The sequence below is a fragment of the Gadus macrocephalus genome, chromosome 5 (assembly GCF_031168955.1).
Source record: "Gadus macrocephalus chromosome 5, ASM3116895v1".
NCBI classification, from domain to species: domain Eukaryota; kingdom Metazoa; phylum Chordata; class Actinopteri; order Gadiformes; family Gadidae; genus Gadus; species Gadus macrocephalus.
Genome location: NC_082386.1, coordinates 17,533,143 through 17,552,670, shown reverse-complemented (window position 1 = coordinate 17,552,670; position 19,528 = coordinate 17,533,143). Strand labels below are relative to the sequence as shown.

Genomic DNA, 19,528 nt, shown 5'->3' with positions numbered 1-19,528 from the left:
AGGTCCCACACATAGTTCATCGTGTGTTCATAGATGGAGTTAAAATGTTGTAGTTAGTAGGATGGGTTTTATTTAAATAGATTAGGTTTTATAACATCACATGATGGCAACACATACATTAACAAATTTATATTTCCATTATTATGCTTTCTGATAATTATCACCCATCCATATGTTTCTTTAATTGTGTGTGTGTGTGTGTGTGTGTGTGTGTGTGTGTGTGTGTGTGTGTGTGTGTGTGTGTGTGTGTGTGTGTGTGTGTGTGTGTGTGTGTGTGTGTGTGTGTGTGTGTGTGTGTGTGTGTGTGTGTCGGGAGCAGAAGCGCAGCCACCTGGTGAAGCAGCTGAACGACTCGGACCCGTCCACCCCCTCCCCGCTCATGGAGGGTACCCCCACCATCAAGAGCCGCAAGAAGCTCCTGCAGATCATAGACACCACCCTGCTGAAGTGCTACCTCCACGTGAGACCTCCGTCACCCTCGGCCGCCCCAGTTACCTCCTATGCACTTCCCCTCTCCTTACCTCCTTCTCTCCTCCTCGTCATCTCAACTCCTCTCTTCATCTCATAATCTCGCCGACTTCTCCTCTTCTCATCTTTTACCTTCTGCTCCTGTCCTCCTTCCCTCATCTTCTCTCCTCCCCTATTCTCCTCTTCATACCTCCTCTCCTCTCACCTCTCCTCCTCTCCTCTCTTCTCGCCCTCACTTCTCCTGTTCTTCTCCTCTCGCCCTAACTTCTCCTAATTTCCTCATCATCTCCTATCCTCTTCTATTCCTGTCGCCTCCTCCTCTCCTCCTCTCCCCCCTTACGTCTCCTCCTCTCCTCCTCTCCGCTCTTATCCTCTCGTCTTCTCCTCTCCCCCTCACGTCTCCTCCTCTCCCCCTCGCGTCTCCTCCTCTCCGTCTCTCCTCTCTTATCCTCTCGTCCTCTCCTCTCTTCTCCTTTCCCCCTCACGTCTCCTCCTCTCCGTCTCTCCTCTCTTATCCTCTCGTCCTCTCCTCTCTTCTCCTTTCCCCCTCACGTCTCCTCCTCTCCTCTCTTATCCTCTCGTCTTCTCCTCCCCCCCCTCACGTCTCCTCCTCTCCTCCTCTCCCCTGGTCCTCCCTCCCCCTACAGACCAACGTGGCCCTGGTGTCTCCCCTGCTGCGTCTGGAGAACAACCACTGTCACATCGAGGAGAGCGAGTACATCCTGAAGAAGGCCCACAAGTACAGCGAGCTCATCATCCTCTACGAGAAGAAAGGGCTGCACCGGAAAGGTGAGCCCGGCTGACCCTGTAGCAGTGTCCACGCCGCACCCCACCTCGGTGGCTTTCACTGGGCTCCTCCATCCTCTTTCCAGAAGGACGCAGGGTGGTGGCGTTGAAAGCCTGTTAATTGTAAGGTTTGGCAGACATGACGATGGGGTTCAACGCTGCCAGGTAGGAGATCTCCCTGCGAGTAATCCAACTGTAATTACAGTTGGATAAGACTGAAATACAAGACTTTCCATTACGTTACTGAACAAGGAAGATAAGGTGTGCTGAAGCCGGGGCTTATTGTGCCTACCTGGCATAATCATGGCATGTACCTCCATTTTTGGACAGTGGCCAAGGCTATTGCAAATATCATAAAGGTAGATTAATGCTAACTTGTGTGTAAACACTTCTTCTACAGTGACCTTACTCAAACCCATAGGCACGATGACAACCTACCAGGCTTCTGACCCTACGGATGCCTGTCTAGAAGGACATTATTTAGAAGAGAAAAGGTCTTAAAGCGCTTAAAGATTTGGAGACATCGTATTTTCCACATTCTGAAATCGCCGTCATCTGACCTTCTTAGAATGAATGAAAAATGAATCGAAAGAAGGGAGTGAAGGATGGATATTATATTTCTTCGCATTTCACAAAAAATTGAATATTTTGTTGCTAGATAAGAAAACGGGTTTAATGTCAAATATTTACCCGATTCGTCATCATTGTAGGCAGCGGTACGCTGTAATCTTCAACTAATACGTTCTAAACTGCCTTAACAGGCTCTCTAATGAGGTCTTCTATTTGAATCTGCGCACACGCTCACGTCTGCCTTCCTAAAACAATGACAACTGGGTCGGCTGGTTATGAGAAGTCGTCCCATAATCACAATAATAGTCCGCCTCATTAACACCCATGAACTCTAGACTCTAACGAGTCCTTGGCTTTTTGATACGGCGGAAAAAATACGCTTAGGAGAAGGAAGAAGGATTTAGAGAGGGCTTGGATGGAAAGGTTGTATAAGTCACTAAACACCGCAGCAGTCTGCCAGATGAGAGGACACGCTGAGCTGATGCTGGGCCCTCGCAGCTTGCCATCACCGTCAGTCATCGGGGATAAACACAGCAACAACAGAACGACCCATCTGGAGACGATTCCTCTTCCAAGGAGTTCGTTTCAACTTTAGGTTGTGACGACAGCGGCCTGATGGCGTTGGCTGGCCTGATGGCGTTGGCTGGCCTGATGGCGTACGCTAGCCTGATGGCGTACGCTAGCCCGACGCCAGGGCTGTGTCACTCCCTGGTGTCTTTCCCCTCCGTACGTCCCCCAGTTTGGACGCGAGGCCTGTCATGGTAGAAAGGTTGTGGGTTCCAACCCCGATCTCCGCGGTCTACCTGTCCCCTTGAGCCAGAGGCCCGTCACCCTGTCTGCGGTTGATCCACAGGCGCGACATGAGGGAACAGTAGATACGTTATCGTGTTAAAACTGATTTGTGACGATGCTAAAGTAAATCAGCATTTCGGAAAACTACTTCTATAGACATGCCTCATGGGATGTATTTTTATTGTTGTTGTTGTTGCGGTGTTGTATAGTTAATGATATTCATTCAAACTTAGTTTCCCTGTCCTGATTATATTTTATGGTTTGTTTATTTCATTTGCATGTTATTTTATCATCAAGCCATGAGCCGCGCTGTGTCAAACAACCCTTCTTAGAGGTGGAGGGGTCGTGGTGTGTGTTGTGGCTGCCCCGGCGGGGTAAACATTGGGTTCTAATCAAGCCTGCAGCTATTTGTTGTGATGGTGTTAGTGTCTCTCGCCCTCTCTCTCTCTCTCCCTCTCGCCCTCTCTCTCTCTCTCCCGTCGCTCTCTTTTGGTGCAAATTCAAAACAGCTGTTCGCGGTCTCGAATTAAAATCACACATTGCTGTTATCCAATTCCTGTGGACAATTACAATTCAGAGAGATTTATGCACCCCCAGTGCGTCCAAGTAATAACTCCTGGATCATTTCAATCCATTCATCTCTAATGCTCTTTTGTTTTTTGGTTTGTCTCCTCCTCTCTGTCTATCTATATCTCTGTTTCTATCTCTCTGTGTCCATCTCCATCTCCCTCTGTCTCTATCTTATTACATCACTGTCTCTCTTTCTGTCTCAACTCTGTCTCAACTCTGTCTCTGCATCTCTCTCTCTCTCTCTTTCTCTTTCTCTTTTCTCTTTTTCTCCCCCCCCCCCCCCCCCCTGGGTGACCCTAGCCCTCCAGGTGCTGTTGGACCAGTCCACCAAGGCTAACTCCCCCCTGAAGGGCCACGAGCGGACCGTGCAGTACCTCCAGAGACTGGGTAGGCAGCCGCAGCATTAGCCCTATGCTAAGATTATATACCAAACAGCATTAGCCCTGTGCTAACATTATATACCAAACAGCATTAGCCCTGTGCTAACATTATATACCAAACAGCATTAGCCCTGTGCTAAGATTATATACTAAACAGCATTAGCCCTGTGCTAAGATTATATACCAAACAGCATTAGCCCTGTGCTAACATTATATACCAAACAGCATTTGCCCTGTGCTAAGATTATCTAACAGACGGCAAGAGCACTTTGCTTAGATAATCTGAACAGCGTTATCGCTATGCTAAAATGATGAAATCAGCCATGGGGCTATGGTAATTTGATGAAAATAGCATTGGGGCTATTTTAAGATGATAAAAACAGCGTTTGCTAAATGCTCAAAAAGTCTCACAACCATGCATCCATAATAAGAGTATGAAACCGTGTCAGCTCTATGCTAAGACTAGAAAACCCTTCTCCCATAAAAGGTCTCCATGATACTCGCTCTAGCCAGGTAATGACAAAAGACGCCCGTGTTCTTTCTAATGGGGGAGGATAAGAACTGTCTGACACCTTGAAGGCTCTAGACCCCGGGGTGAGACAGGCGAAGGAGGGAGGGAGGGAGGGAGGGAGGGAGGGAGGGAGGGAGGGAAGGTGTGGGGGAGAGCGTATGAGTGAGTGGCCTTTATGTGCTTTTCCATGGCTGCGTTCCACCGAAACCTTGTGAATTGTTAATAGGTAGAGCTCATAGGTGCGTCACCCCCTCATACCACTTCGCCCTGGTATGGGTCCGTACTCCTGTGGTCCTTGGCTGCAGGTCTTTCCATCTCTCAGACCACTTTTCTGCCCCTCCTCCCTTTCACAATGAAAGGGGTTTTATTGCCAGGTAACTTTAGCACATGCTCAGACTTTCTTTCCGGTGTGTTGGTGCAGTAAAGTATGCAGTAGCTCAGGAGGTAGAGCGGGTGGGCTGGCAACCGCGAGGTTGCTAGTTTGATCCCCGGCATCTCCCAGCTCCATGTGTGTCGAGGTGTCCCTGAGCACGGCGACTAACCCTAACTGCTCCCGACGAGCCGGCTTTAACTCGCATGGTTGACTCCGCCGTCGGGCTGTGAATGTGTGTATGAATGGGCGAACGTCAGGCAATACTGTAAAACGCCTTGGATAGAAGCGCCGTATAAATGCCGTCCATTTACCAGTAAACTGCAAGAATATAAGGAATAAAGACGTGCGAGTGTGCATTCGCGCATATTCAGGTAATGCTCTCCTCGGCTCGACCAAACATCTTGGAGGTCGTTTTCTCTGCAGTATCCCCGTCGATACACCGCTCTGATCCACCCCCCCCAGCTCTGCGAGGGCACTTCAGGGGAGGTGAGAGGGAGGCGAGCGAGGGGTTTTAAAAGGCTGCCTCTCCCTTAGTCTCCAGAACGACCACTGCAGTCGTCTTTACAGCCCAGAGCGGCAGGGAGGGGCGGACAAACGACTGTAGTTTGCAGGTCATTTAGTTTATGGTTTTGTGATTGGGTTGGACTTCTCCGGTCTTACAAAAGTTTCGTTGTACTTTTTGGAGGCATGAGCCATGAGCCATGAGTCGTGTAAACCGCCACCTCAGCAAAAACATCGTATGGATGATATTATTCTATCCGTTTTAATCCCAGTGCGACATTGCAGCTTGCAAACTAATTATGAAGGCGTCCAAATGAAAACCTTCGCTAAATATGAAATAAAGTGAAATAGTTAAGGCAGAATAGGAGAAATGCATCATTATAGGCTAGCCCTCTGAGGATGCGATTGCTATACAGTATGCATACTGTATGTAAACCATTTACATATGAATGCAGTATAGTAGTGTATAGTGTATACATGTGTATATTAAGTGTACTATAATAACACATTCAAATACCATACCACCAGGTTCTCTGCTGTAAAAGATGTGTGTTTCTGTTCCTTACTTCTTCCCGCAGGAGTGGAGAACTTGGGCATGATCTTCGAGTTCGCCCCGTGGGTGCTGAAGATTTGTCCCGAGGACGGGCTGAAGGTGAGTGGAAGGCGACGGTTACCACGGCAACCGCCTCCTCGAGCGGAGCCTGTTGAACTCCTCGTCGCCACGCGTCCTATCTCTTCGCTATTAGAAGCCCTCCTTATACTTTAAATGATTCATGCGTGGACGTGCGAGGCGCTGACAGCCTGTCACCGTGACGACCAGACCCCCCCACACCCCCCCCCCGCCCCCTGTAACATGAAGCCGCCTTGTCATAACAACAGAGAGCGCTTCACACTCGATGAGGCCGGCTCAGGTTCTGTGATTAAGGTGCACAACAGAAACCGGTTTACGTTGAGGTCCCGACGATGGGGGACACGAACCTGATGCACAGCCTCGTTGTAGAAAGCCTTTTGTTTTAATTTTTAAAATTAGTTTTTTATTGAGTTTTCGTACATTGTACATTGTTACATTGTAGTCAACATTGTAGTCAACATTTTAACTGACATCTCAACATCCTTACTGATGATACCTTTTTTATTAAATAAAAACGATTAGGCCAAAACAAGTAATAAATTCGGAAAATAAATAATATAAAGATTTGCAAAAAATAGAAAAAACTGCGTGGTTCAAATTTACAGTTGTTGGCATCTCTGACCACAGCTGAATGTAATTTTCTTGATTAGATCCTAATGCGCCACTCATCTCCAAAGAGGCTTAAGTACTTTCTAAATGAACCTTGACAGTTCTTTAGTAACTCTTATTAATTTTAAGATCGGTACCTGACATGACCTTTAACCCACAGGGTTCAAACAAGGTCACAAAAGTCAACTTTGCCTGTAAAAATCCTGACCTTCCCAGTTCGTTCCAGCGTTGCCGTTTTCACTACATTTTGATGGCTGGCTGTTTAATACGTTTTTTTACTTGCATTTAGTTATTTGCGTTTTTCCATTACGCTGAGCTCAGCAATTGTTCCGGCAATTTCCCCAGGGATCATTTAAGAAATCTGAATCAGAGCAGACCACGATTGCACAAACTCAAAAACCCTTTTTCCCTCTTCCCTCCTCCTCTCCTGCCCTCCTTCTCTCTCCTCCTCCTCCTTCTCTTTTCTCCTCCCCCCTCCCTCCTTCCCGCCCTCCCTCTTCTCCTCCTTCTCTCTCTCCTCCTCTCCTTCCCTCCCTGTCTTCTTCCTCCTCCTTTCCTTTTCTCCTCCTCTTCTCCTCTACCTCCCTCCTCTCTCCTACTCTCCTCTTCTCGCTCTTCTCTTCCCCTCCCTCCCTCCTCTCCTTCTCTCTCTCTCTTTCCCTTTCTCTCTCTCTCCTCCCTCCATCTTGTTCTCCTCCCTCCTTCCCTCCCTCTTTTCCACCTCCTCTCTCTCTCCCTCTTCCTTCCCCTTTCTCTATCTCCCTCTCCCTTTCCCTCTCTCTCTCTCCTCCCTCCATCTCGCTCTCCTCTGTCTCTCTCTCTCTCTCCCTTCCCCTTTCTCTATCTCTCTCTCTCTCTCCCTCCCCCTCTCCCTCTCCCTCCCCCTCCCCCTCCACCCTCCCCCCTCTCAGATCTTCACGGAGGACCTGACGGAGGTGGAGTCCCTGCCCAGGGACCGTGTGCTGAGCTTCCTGCGGGAGGGCTTCAGGGAGCTGGCCGCCCCCTACCTGGAGCACATCATCCACGTGTGGGAAGACCCGCGGCCCGACTTCCACAACGTGCTCGTCCAGCTCTACCTGGAGCGCGTGCAGGGCCTCATGAAGCAGTACCTCAACTCCCTGCCCGAGGGTGAGCCTCAACCACCCACCAGTCATTCATCCGTTCATTCATTCACTCGTTCTTTCGTTCGTTCGTTCGTTCGTAGCAGTACATCAACTCCCTGCCAGAGGATGAGAGTGAAAGACCCACGATCATGCTTACATTAATTAATTAATTAATTAATTCATTCATTCATCCATCCAACCATCCATCCGTGATTCCATACCTCAAATCCCTGCCAAAGGGTGAGAGTTAACGACACAGCGGTCAGGCTTACATTCATTCATACATTCAATCATTCGTTCATTCATTCAGTGCACCCTTCATGAAGCAGAACCTCCACTCCCTGCCAGAAAGTGTGAGACCCTGCTGTGGCCTAGTTAAGGACCCACCGATCATGCTTTCATTGACTCATTTATCATTCATTCATTCAGCATTACACCCATTCATGAAGCAGTGACTCAGCTCCCGGCCAGAGGGTAAGAGAGTTAAAGACCCACGATCATGAGTACATTCATTCGTTTAATCATTCAGCAATCCGTTAATTCAGCCAGCAGTCCATATTTAATTTACCACTACCATGATAATTACTATGATAATTATCCCGCACAACCCATACAATTGGCATAAAGAGATGTTTCTAGAAGCTATAATTGGGTCAGTAAGGCTCATCTCCGGATCGAATCATCCCAGGCCATTCTCCGAGAGGCTGTCGGTTCCCATGGTTTCCTCCCCGCCCTCGTCTTCCTCCCTGGGAGCGGGAGAAGCCAAATTCATCAGCGACGGCCGACGTCATCTGAGCCCTGGAGCATATTCATTACCTCCCGACGCATGGATCTCCCCCAGAACAGCCCGACAAACCCGCTGACTCCCCCGCCTGATCCCGGCGGCATTATTTATGCTCCCTGTTTTCGTGGAGATTTAGTGATTACGTCGCCACATATGGAGCGGCTTTCGTCTGGCGTCGTCATTCCAGAGTTGTCTCTCTCTCCCCCGTCTCTCTCTTTGAGCTCGGCTAGTACAGTCTGTCCTGGCCGAGAGTCACATCTGTCTGTCTGTCTCTCCGTCAGGGGGGTCAGTGACCTAGGCCCAGGACGTGGGCGGGGCCCATGATCTGTGCGTGGGCGGGGGGTGGGGTCAGTTACCTGGGTGTGGGCGGGGCCAGGGACCTGGGTGTGGGTGGGGCCAGTGACCTGGTTCCTGGGCATGGTCAGTGACCTGGTTCCTGGGCGGGGTCAGTGACCTGGTTCCATGGTGTGGGCGGGGTCATGTGAATTGGACCTCGTAGGTGCATCAGCATCGATCACATGGCGACCGTTGAGCCTTGCCAGGGTAAAACAAACAGCTCTTTGGTTATTTAGTGGCTTGTGGGTTTTATATTGTTCCTGCCGTGACATAAATCCACCAGCTCCGCCGGCTCTATTTAATTTAGTTTCCTTTAGTGCATTTAAGTTTAAAAGAAGCCACTCCCTGGCAATTGTCTGTTCAAGTTTATTTATTATCTGTCTGTGTGTCTGTGTGTGCAGGTGTGAGCGCCGTGGCTGCAGGTAAGGAGGAGGGGGACCTGGGAGAGTTCCGGTCCAAGCTGCTGGACTTCCTGGACATGTCCTCCAGCTACGAACCCGCCAGACTCATCAGTGACTTCCCCTTCGACGGTAAGGAGCCTCTCTCCTCCTCCTCGTCATCAAGCTACTACCTGGGGGGCGGGGGGGGCGGGGGGGGGGGGGGGAGGAGGGGAGAGAGTCCGGGTCCAGTCTATGATGTTCGCTCTGGATAGTAGTGACTGCCTGATGTCTACGAAGTGAACTCTGAGTTATAATAGAAGACTTGGCTTGCTATCTGTTTTGAATCTCTCTCTCTGTCTGTCTGTCTCTGTCTCTGTCTCTCTGTCTCTGTCTCTGTCTCTCTGTCTCTGTCTCTGTCTCTGTCTCTGTCTCTGTCTCTGTCTCTCTGTCTCTGTCTCTGTCTCTGTCTCTCTCAGGCCTGTTGGAGGAGCGAGCTCTGCTGCTGGGCCGCATGGGGAAACACGAGCAGGCGCTCTTCATCTACGTTCACGTGCTGAAGGACACGCGCATGGCAGAGGAGTAAGGAGAGCTCACCACCACAGTTCATGCTGGGATTCCAACTCAAACCACCACGGTTCACACTGGGATTCCAACTCAAACCACCGAGTTTCATACTGGGATTCTCACTCAAACCACTGTGTTTCATACTGGGGTTCTCACTCAAACCACCACGGTTCACACTGGGATTCCAACTCAAACCACCACGGTTCATACTGGGGTTCTCACTCAAACCACTGTGTTTCATACTGGGGTTCTAACTGAAACCACCAGCTATGCCTCTTATGTCGATTTACAGATGATTTATTATGGCAGGCGGCCTACATTTTAGGAGTTGGGGCCTTGGTTCATATAGTGGCATTGGTACAAGAAATGTGACAAAATGAAGTACAGAATATGAAATGACAGTATTGATTATACATCTTTACAATTATTATTTATACTGAAAAATATTGTTTTAGTGGCTGAACCATAATTTAAGTTAATTTCAGTTGTAATTTGTTTGTAATTGCTTGACTTAAAGTCTCTCTCTGCTCTCTTTAGATACTGCCACGGGCATTACGACGACCTAACAGAAGGAAACAAAGATGTACGTACTTTGGATAACTATAACAACTGCAATAACTAACTGCAAACTCAGTGTGTCGGTAATAAAGGGCCCGTGACCAGCTGTGGTCGCTGCATACATAAAACATCTCTTGCAGAATTCTTGCGGGGGAATTACTCAATCAAATGACCTCATTCTTGTTCCGAAACCTTTTTGGATTTACACTTGCCAGCCGTCATTAAGACAAGTAATAATGTATTGATCCCCGAGGGGAAGCTCAGGAATGGCTTGTTCAAAACACGGCTCATTGTCACCAAGGCAACCCCACTCTTAAGGGCGGATTACGGTTCCACGTCGAACCGCAACGCAAGGACCACGCAGACGCTTCGACGCAGTCGTTGACCAGTTTTGGTTCTGCGTCGGGTTTTAGCGAACGAAAGCAACAGCGAAAGCACTATGGCCGTCTGAAAGGACGTAAAGGGTCCGTGAACTCCCTTGCGTTGCGTCGACGTGGAACCATTATCAACCCTTTAACGGGATGGAATTGTAGACCGTATGAAACGCTTGACACAGACCACACTTAAAGATCTCCTATTATACTACTTTTCTGTTCTTAATTTCTTATTAATGACTCCTAGAGATCAACCTGACACGAATCACAGCACAAAAAACTATGTAGATTTTCGGGAAACTCTCCCTCTCATCTGGGCGCTTTCAGCATTCTCTGTCCACACTCGGCTTCGTCCTTCTCCGCCCCCCTCCTGCCAACCCCACTCCGTTGTGATTGGTTACCTTCCGGAAGAGCATGTTGCAGCATTACCATACATGGAAAATCCGGATTGTTCTACGTTGATAAATCCCGGAAATTTGAACAAGTGAATGTCGACCGGCGTCCCTAGTGTTTAGCGCTCTGCACAGCCACCCCAGACGGTCAGCAGGGAATACGCCTAAATGCATGTTCATCATTATTTGACAATTTAGTATGGTTAAACATGACTATAAATCATTATAACAACGTTTATTGGTCATAAAATTTGAAAAAGCATATTAGGTGCTCCGTCAGCGAAGAGTTAAGCGTGCAACGTGACCCCCTCCGTCTGCAGGTGTACCTGTCCCTGCTGAGGATGTACCTCTCCCCCCCGGACGTCCACTGCCTGGGGCCCATCAAGATGGAGCTGGCGGAGCCGCAGGCCAACCTCCAGGCGGCCCTGCAGGTCCTGGAGCTCCACCACAGCAAGCTCAACACCACCAAGGTAAGCTAATGCTAGTGCTAACCCTAAAGCTGATGCTACACATGGCTCCGCCACAGCAAGCTCAACACCACCAAGGTAAGCTAATGCTAGTGCTAACCCTAAAGCTAATGCTAACCTTAAAGCTAATGCTCAACACGGATGCACCACAGCAAGCTCAACACCACCAAGGTAAGCTAATGCTAGTGCTAACCCTAAAGCTGATGCTACACATGGCTCCGCCACAGCAAGCTCAACACCACCAAGGTAAGCTAATGCTAGTGCTAACCCTAAAGCTGATGCTACACACGGCTCCGCCACAGCAAGCTCAACACCACCAAGGTAAGCTAATGCTAATGCTAACCTTAAAGCTAATGCTCAACACGGATGCACCACAGCAAGCTCAACACCACCAAGGTACGCTCGGGTTATTGCTAACCCTAAAGCTGATGCTTAACACGGCTCCACCACAGCAAACACCACAGAGGTACGCTAACGCTAGTGCTAATCCTAAAGCTAATGCTAAACACGGATCCACCATAGCAAGCTCAGCACCACCAAAGTACATTAGTGCTAGTGCTAACCCTAAAGCTATTGACAAACACGGGTCAACCACAGCAAGCTCATCACAGCGCCAATGCTATTGCTAATGCTAATGCTAAACACGGCTCTTCCATTGCAAATTCGAAACCCAGGTAGGCTACAGCTTAAGCAAAGTATTGCTAAAGGTAATGCCTTACTTGTATCCCCGACTGCTAGCTTAATACCTGCAAGGTACACTAGTCCTAATGCTAAAGCTAAAGTCGCTCATGCTCAACACAGCTGCCGCCACCAATCTCCACGTCTCGACTGTGCCTCTAGCCTAATTTGCATTATATTTGCATATATTTAAATGATTGGGTGGGAATATTTTCCTTGCGAGGACTTTCCAGCATGATGAGAAAGACCTTCCCGGCAAATGGAGTAATTATTCTTGTTTGGAAAAAAATAATGGGTGACAACTCAAATATTTGTATTATAATACCGCCGTTGGTGATTATTTATCTCTCGTTCAACGTTTTGGTTGATGAGAATGTGTTTAACTGGCAGATTCAATTGAATCATGCCGGGTTCTGTTTGTGGTTGTGTTGGGGCGAGGCAGCCATGAAACGATGACTCAGATGTATAAAAACGGGCTCGGCTCTGAAGCCCGCCGGGTTTTGGGCTACAGACCTGGCGGGAGGACCGCAGTGGAAACATCAGGGGGTCTGGACTCCGGCCACGCCCGGTCTAAGATTAGAGCATCCTCCTCCGGCCACGAGAGTCAACCGCACACACACCACACACAACTTCCTGCCGGTCCTCCAAGCAGACAGACCCAGGGCGGTCAGACCTGTGTGTGAGGTTCTGTCTGCGTTCCCATGGTTTCCACCTCATCCTACGGTCAGCTGTGGAACATCCCAGCAGACAGACACACACACACACACACACACACACACACACACACACACACACACACACACACACACACACACACACACACCAGCCGTCGCCCGGGATACAGACTCAATCCCAACGGGCGGGTTGGACTAGCGTAGAGAACGGAAGAACTGAACGTACTCGTTAATCGCTAAGACAACAGAAGCTCCCACACAGAGATGGACCCACCCCACTGGATCACGGTAAACACCGGTCCACCCAAAGTGGGCTTACCTGCCTGGCTTCCTGTTTGGCTTCGAAGCACCTTCCCCCTGAAGAAAGCTGTGCTTGCCTGCACCAGACACGCCCTCCCCTCCCCTCTCTCTGTCTGTCTGGCCGTTGGTCTGTCTCTGTGTGTTTCCAGCGGAGCAGGATCTAGTGTGGAAGGTGTCAATGATCTGTGTCGGAGAGCACAGACGTTTCAAATTAAAAGCCCCCCCAACCCCCTCTTTCTGTATGAGAGTGGAGGTTTATTGCTGTGGCTTTGCTTGGATAGCTCTCCTCCCCTCTCCTCCCAACAGCACCTCGTTGAGCTTTAGCGTCCCTGTGCTTTGGTTTTCCCTGGCTGCGCTCCCAGAGCCGGCCGGGCCGACCGAACGCTCCCAGAGGAGCGTGTGGAAGACTCTCTGTGAGGGCCCGGAGACGGCTCGGTGTGTGTGCCAGTCACACACCCACCGCCATATAATACACCACATATATGTGGTGGATTAGCCTTCGTTAGGCAGCGTCAAGCTAGCTAGTTGCGCCGAAATGAACGCTAAATGGGTTAAGCTAACTAGGTGGTTCATTAGCAATTGTTGAGCTAGTATGTTAACGTGGGACTATAATCAGCCTTTTAGACTTAAATGCTATCTGGGTTTAGCTAGTTAGCTTGAAGAAACTAGAAATGTCACCTTTTCGATTTTACCACGACCCATTTTAGAACCACTTTACTCTCTATGGCTGGATTCGGGCGGGTTCAGGCATCATTTTCTGGTTTTCTCGTACTGTAGTCGCATACAGCCTGAACCCTTCCGCCCCATTCAAGCCGAATCTTCCTAATCTTGTGTAAAGTGTTCTCAAATCCCCATCGGACAGTCCTTATCCCACCTCCAGCACCATCAGGAAGTGGCTGGGCCCAAACGGCCGAGGACATGAGCTGGAGAGACCGAAGAGCAGCCAGGGTACAGAGCTGGCCTCTCGGTCGACAGGGTTCAGAAAGGGAGGCAACATCCCGACATAGACCGAAGACTGACCGCAGGGCGGTGACACTTGCTAAAGAAAACAATGTCTCCCCGTTTCCCTCATGAAACCGAGCCCACCGTTTACTATCCAGCAGATGCTTTTAGCCAAAGAGTCTCGTGAATTTTATTTTAGATGCATGTCATTAAAGAGCCAGCATTGGCCCTCAATATGACATCTTCATCCATGAAGGTGGACTGCGGACATCGGGGAGTCAAACACACTCACCACTACATTTAGGGCCTTTAGCAGACGCTTTTATCCAAAGCGACGTACAAAAAGTACATTTGTCAAAGTACAAGAAGGAGAAACAATGATATATCGCTGTCGGTACGGTAAGAATGTTCATAGAACCAAGTGCCAAGCACCAACAATCGTTAGGTTAACCCCCGTACACAACAATCTTTTTTTTTTTAAACGTTTCATTGAAAGTGCAGAACAGCTTTATACATATCTGTACATTATTTTAGATTTGGACATTTTCTTTTTGACCATTTTGTGTATTTTTTAAGGCGCAATGTGTTTTTGGGAGAGACATGCTTAATAACTACATCATGTTTTCAAACTCAAAAATAGTCGTGATTTCAATATTGACAAATAATCGTGATTATGATTTTTTCCATAATGGAGCAGCCCTAGGATATAGAGTCTAGGTCTATTCTGATCCAATCGACCACTGGCGTGATTAACCTGGTGGCTTGTTGTTCTGTTTCAAAAATTTAGGTTTTTATTTGTCACTTACTCACACGGGATGTGCAGTGAAATGTTTGTGTGACATAAAATAAAATACAATAGAATAAAATAAAACAAATTACAATATAAATTTTAACAGAAATTAAGGATATTATAGATTATAGAATTGTATTGTTTCCAGGCCATCCACCTGCTGCCGGCCAACACCCAGATCCGGGAGATCCGGGTGTTCCTGGAGAGTGTCCTGGAGGAGAGGGCCCAGAGGAAGCGCTTCGACCAGGTGCTGAAGAGCCTGCTGCAGGCCGAGTTCCTCCGGGTGAGTCCTGGGCAGTGTTGGGAACGTTACTTTAAAAAAGTCATTGGTTGTAGTTACTCACTACTTGTTCCAAAAAGTAACTGAATTACTCTATAATAAAAGTAACTAGTTACCAGGGAAAGTAACTATTTGCGTTACAGTAAAAAGATAAAGTTGCTATAGGTCAAAGAATTTGGATTTTTCTGAGCAGTTTTCACTACGCCTTAATGTGTTAAATGGTTGAACTGCCCATCCAAGGCCCTGATATACTCCCAACTGAACCTTAATTTGCTTGGTTGCAAAGGCTGTGGAACATCTGCCGAATACTGCAGAGAATGCCAACTTTTCATCGGATTGCTCCGGACTCGCCATTTCTGCTGCCTCATCAAATCTGTTTGGTGTGTGCATGTGCATGTGTGTGTGTGTGTCTGTGTGTGTGTTTGTGGCGCGTGTGTCCTGGCTTGTGTGTGAAAACACTGGCTCTGATTGGCTACCATGAAACATGACTCTGCCTTAGCCAATCATAATCGCTTATCTCGTTGTTAAGCCACCCGGTCTCCTCACTAGCAGTTTGTGTTTGGAGCCAGGGGTGCTTTCGGATTACGCAGTTTATTCAATCAATTCATAGTAACGCACCGCATTTAACGTACAATAACGGTAACGGCGTTGTAACGACGGAAACAGTAATTAGTAAGATTACCCCGTTACTGAAAAAATAACGGCGTTACCAAACGCCGCTCTTTAAAGGGCGTTATTACAAACACTGGTCCTGGAGGGGAGGCGGAGGCCTGGGAAGGCAGCGGTCCATCGGAGCTCCAGTTAGTCAAAGTCAGCTTTATTGTCGATTCCAAAACAGGTACAAGACAAATAGAGGAATCGAAATTGCGTTTGTCTCGGCCTCACGGTGCAATAAGTAGAAGGGGATACAATTTGGTAAAATGACGCATGATGTAATATATCTATCTATATATTTAAGCAATAGATCACGCCAGGCTGTGGTATGTGCTCATTATACCACTGTTAAGGGGCGTTGTCCGGCCCCGACGCGCAGCGGAGGGCCGGCGACCCCCTTCACAGTGGTATAAATAGATAAAGTTGTGGCTTTAATACAACGGTTACTGTTATGGCGAAACGAAAGTCATAGACACACTACATTTAAAAAGAAACAAGAAAAAAGAAAGTCAAAGTAGCCGTTTTGTTAAAGAATACAAAAAAGTAGTCCCTCCTGGCTGCCGCTATGCATCGACGGTCGCTATGCAACACACTTTAGCGTCCCTCCGAGAGAAGGCTCCGATAGAGCGGTTCGCCGGCAATTTATCCTATGGAGCAGTTCACTCGCCGTGTGCCTAAGCTTTCGTTAGTCTCTCCATCGACTTGCTCACTCCCGGAGTAACAACATTTACACCCTCTCCATCATCCAACATATGTTTTACTTTGTAACTGTTTCTACTTCCAGGCGCGGAGTGATATGCAAACTTTCACAAAATGATCGAGCGTCATAGCAGTTATGTATACGCTCATTATACAACAGTTGGGAACCAATCAGATCGCTGGATTTAGGTCCCCCGTTGTATAAATAAATAAATATATAAATATATATATATATATATATATATATATATATATATATATTATAATATTATATATATATATATATATATATATATATATATATATATATATATATATATATATATATATATATATATATATATATATATATATATATATATATATATATATTATAATATATATATATATATATATATATTATAATATAATATAATATATATATTATAATATAATATATATATATATATATATATAAATTATAATAATATTTACAATTAATTATCATAATTTCTCATTAGTGGTTGTCGGTTGGGGTCCACCACTCCAGGGTTGGAACCAGGTGTACGCTGGGGATTCTGTGGGACGAATTCAACCGATTTTGCATCATCGGTTTAAAACATTGGACCACAACAATGGTGAAACCCAAATTGGTTGAATTCATCACATCATCCACCATTTAACCAATCATGTTTTCATCATTGGTTTACTTCATCACACGACAATGAAGAACCTGTCATTGGTCGACTGAGGTTCTCCCCGTTGTGCCTGTGTGGAGCTTTCCACCAGACTCCCTTCCTTGTTTCCCTCTGAAGAGATGACGTAATTATATTGATCCCTTTAGCGGATTCCCTTCTCCTCTCAGGCAGAACAGGGTGTGGGCCCCATTAAGTCAGTTCTGTTTGTGTATCCCTTAATCACGTTTGGAGTCTCACAGGCCCCAGGATGCACAACACAACACCCCGCACCCCCCAGTCCTCTAAAGGCCAAACAAAAGCTCCCTCTGCCCAGAGGGGAGGAACCTTGCGAAGGACCACCGAAGTTGTGAGTGCAACGCTGCCTCTCACTGCTGATGCAGCTGCCAGGCATTTTGCTGAACCGTACTTTGAAGGGCTCATGGTCTTCCACAACGAAAGCCTTAATCCTGACTATTCCAACGGACACGCAGCCCTGATACTTTAAGGCCTTCTCTGTTTGTACGGACATTGATTATCTCCTCCCTGGAAGGATCTGAAAGTTTGGGAGCCCTGTGGATTCAGAACTACTACTTAGAAAGTCTGCAATAGGAAGCAGTCCAAAACTATTTGAAAGAAGTAACTTCCAATACTCCTTGGAAGAGGAGATTTGTGGATCAATTCGAATCTTTGGGTTTTCTGTTGCTGGGACTTTCCTCTGTTCCTGGTGGCTGAATGGAAGCCCGTATATCCTCTTCTTGGCAGCCTAATGTGAATCCAGAGTAGCCTTAAAACAAAGACAATTTTACCTAATTGGTTGTGTGACAATCCCAGTGCTTCTTCTGCCCATGGCAGGGAACTCAATCAGCCAATAGCACGGTCCGAGGAGGGTCGGTCGTTTCCGGGTGGTCAGACATCAAGGCAGGGAAACGTCCAGTAAAAGTAATCTATTGACCATAATAATGACCTTAATGATAGTCATATCAGTCATGAGGGAAAGGCGAAGTGAAAGGAAGCACTCTGCTCCAGTTGCTCTGACAACAGTTGTCATGGTATCCTTTTGTATACTCTGAAAACGGGACAAACCCCCCCCCCCCCCCCCCCCCCCAATTATTTTAAAGGGTTTCATGCACTTAAACCAACTCTGAGAGTGCTACTTGAGGCTGTTGTTGTTGTTGTGTCTGAATCTTACCCTGGTCTCAACAAAATCCCCTCCTCCTCCTCCTCCTCCTCCTATGTCATCCTCCTCCTCCTCCTCCAGGTCCAGGAGGAGCGTATCTTCCACCAGCAGGTGAAGTGTGTCATCACGGAGGAGAAGACCTGTCGCGTGTGCAAGAAGAAGATCGGGAACAGGTAAGGGGCGCCGCGCTCCTCCACTCCTCATTATCCCCCTCATTACCATACAGAGTAGATCAGAGGCTGAATGTTAAACGGCCGCAGTGAGACCCATTTCATTGTCCATCATTTATGCACACTTTGTGTCGCACAAGACCCATTCATTTTCGATAAATTGATGCACATTTTGTACATTCTGATCGGTTGAAATCCGACAAATGTGTTTCACGGATCGTGACGGCAATTTGAATGCATGAGAACAGAATTTTCTTTCACAATGCGCTTTTACTGCATTTAAATCTTCCGCTTCCTTTTCCAATTGCTTTGTTAATTGTGTGTTATGTAAATCTGTTTGGTAATGTATATCTGTGTGTTATTGTCCATCTGTGTGTGTTAATGTAAATCTGTGTGTTCTCTTTGTGTGTTAAGTCCATTTCTGTGTCCATCTAAATCTGTGTGTGTTAATATGAATGTGTGTGTTCTTTGTGTGTTTGCTGTGCAGTGCGTTCGCCAGGTACCCCAACGGCGTCGTGGTGCACTACTTCTGCTGCAAGGACCGCTCCGCCTGCCCCACGGACCACTAACCCCCACCCCGGGACCCCCACCCTGGGACCCCCAACCTGGGACCCCCACCCAGGGGGGGCTGATGAATAAGGCAGGAGACCCCTCTCACCGTGCGGACCCCACGGCCTTTAGGAGGAGGATGAGGAGGAGGAGGACGAGGAGTCGTGTCTTCATCACCGGAGCCTCGCCGTACAGAAGACACTCTGGCCCCGTCTCCCAACACTCACTGGATGCTTTTACCCAGAGTGCACCTGAGCGCCCCCGCTCCTTCTCCTCCTGTGTTGTTGTGTTTTATTCATGGTGTCCAGGGGAACTGGGTCGTGCTGATGTCATGCTCCCCTGCCCGGAGCCCCGACGCCGGACCTTCTCCTGGAGGCACCTCGCACTCTCCCCTCACTCCCTCTCCCTCCCTCTCCCCTCACTCCCTCTCCCTCCCTCTCCCCTCACTCCCTCTCCCTCCCTCTCCCCTCACTCCCTCTCCCCTCACTCCCTCTCCCTCCCTCTCCCCTCACTCCCTCTCACTCCCTCTCCCCTCACTCCCTCTCCCTCCCTCTCCCCTCACTCCCTCTCCCTCCCTCTCCCCTCACTCCCTCTCCCTCCCTCTCCCCTCACTCCCCCTCCCTCACTCTCTCCTCTCTCTCCCCTCCCTCACTCTCCCCTCCCTCCCTCTCCCCTCACTCCCTCTCCCTCCCTCTCCCCTCACTCCCTCTCCCTCCCTCTCCCCTCACTCCCTCTCCCTCCCTCTCCCCTCACTCCCCCTCCCTCACTCTCTCCTCTCTCTCCCCTCCCTCCCTCTCCCTCACACTCTCC

The 19,528-nt window shown here is 48.2% G+C and overlaps 1 protein-coding gene across 2 annotated transcripts in view; it reads left to right on the top strand.

Moving 5' to 3' along the window:
* The window catches only part of vps39 (VPS39 subunit of HOPS complex), a 28,002-nt gene extending 8,811 nt beyond the window's left edge, over positions 1-19,191 (top strand). For both annotated transcript variants that reach the window (XM_060051439.1, XM_060051438.1), the window contains exons 13-24: positions 320-460; positions 1,116-1,257; positions 3,487-3,573; positions 5,530-5,603; positions 7,103-7,319; positions 8,816-8,944; positions 9,271-9,373; positions 9,896-9,941; positions 11,003-11,152; positions 14,682-14,816; positions 18,081-18,172; positions 18,657-19,191. In XM_060051439.1, the coding sequence (XP_059907422.1) occupies positions 320-460; positions 1,116-1,257; positions 3,487-3,573; positions 5,530-5,603; positions 7,103-7,319; positions 8,816-8,944; positions 9,271-9,373; positions 9,896-9,941; positions 11,003-11,152; positions 14,682-14,816; positions 18,081-18,172; positions 18,657-18,738 (1,398 nt within the window). In that variant the 3' untranslated portion in view covers positions 18,739-19,191. The remainder of the gene's footprint in view (positions 1-319; positions 461-1,115; positions 1,258-3,486; positions 3,574-5,529; positions 5,604-7,102; positions 7,320-8,815; positions 8,945-9,270; positions 9,374-9,895; positions 9,942-11,002; positions 11,153-14,681; positions 14,817-18,080; positions 18,173-18,656) is intronic.
* The last annotated feature ends 337 nt before the right edge of the window (positions 19,192-19,528 follow it).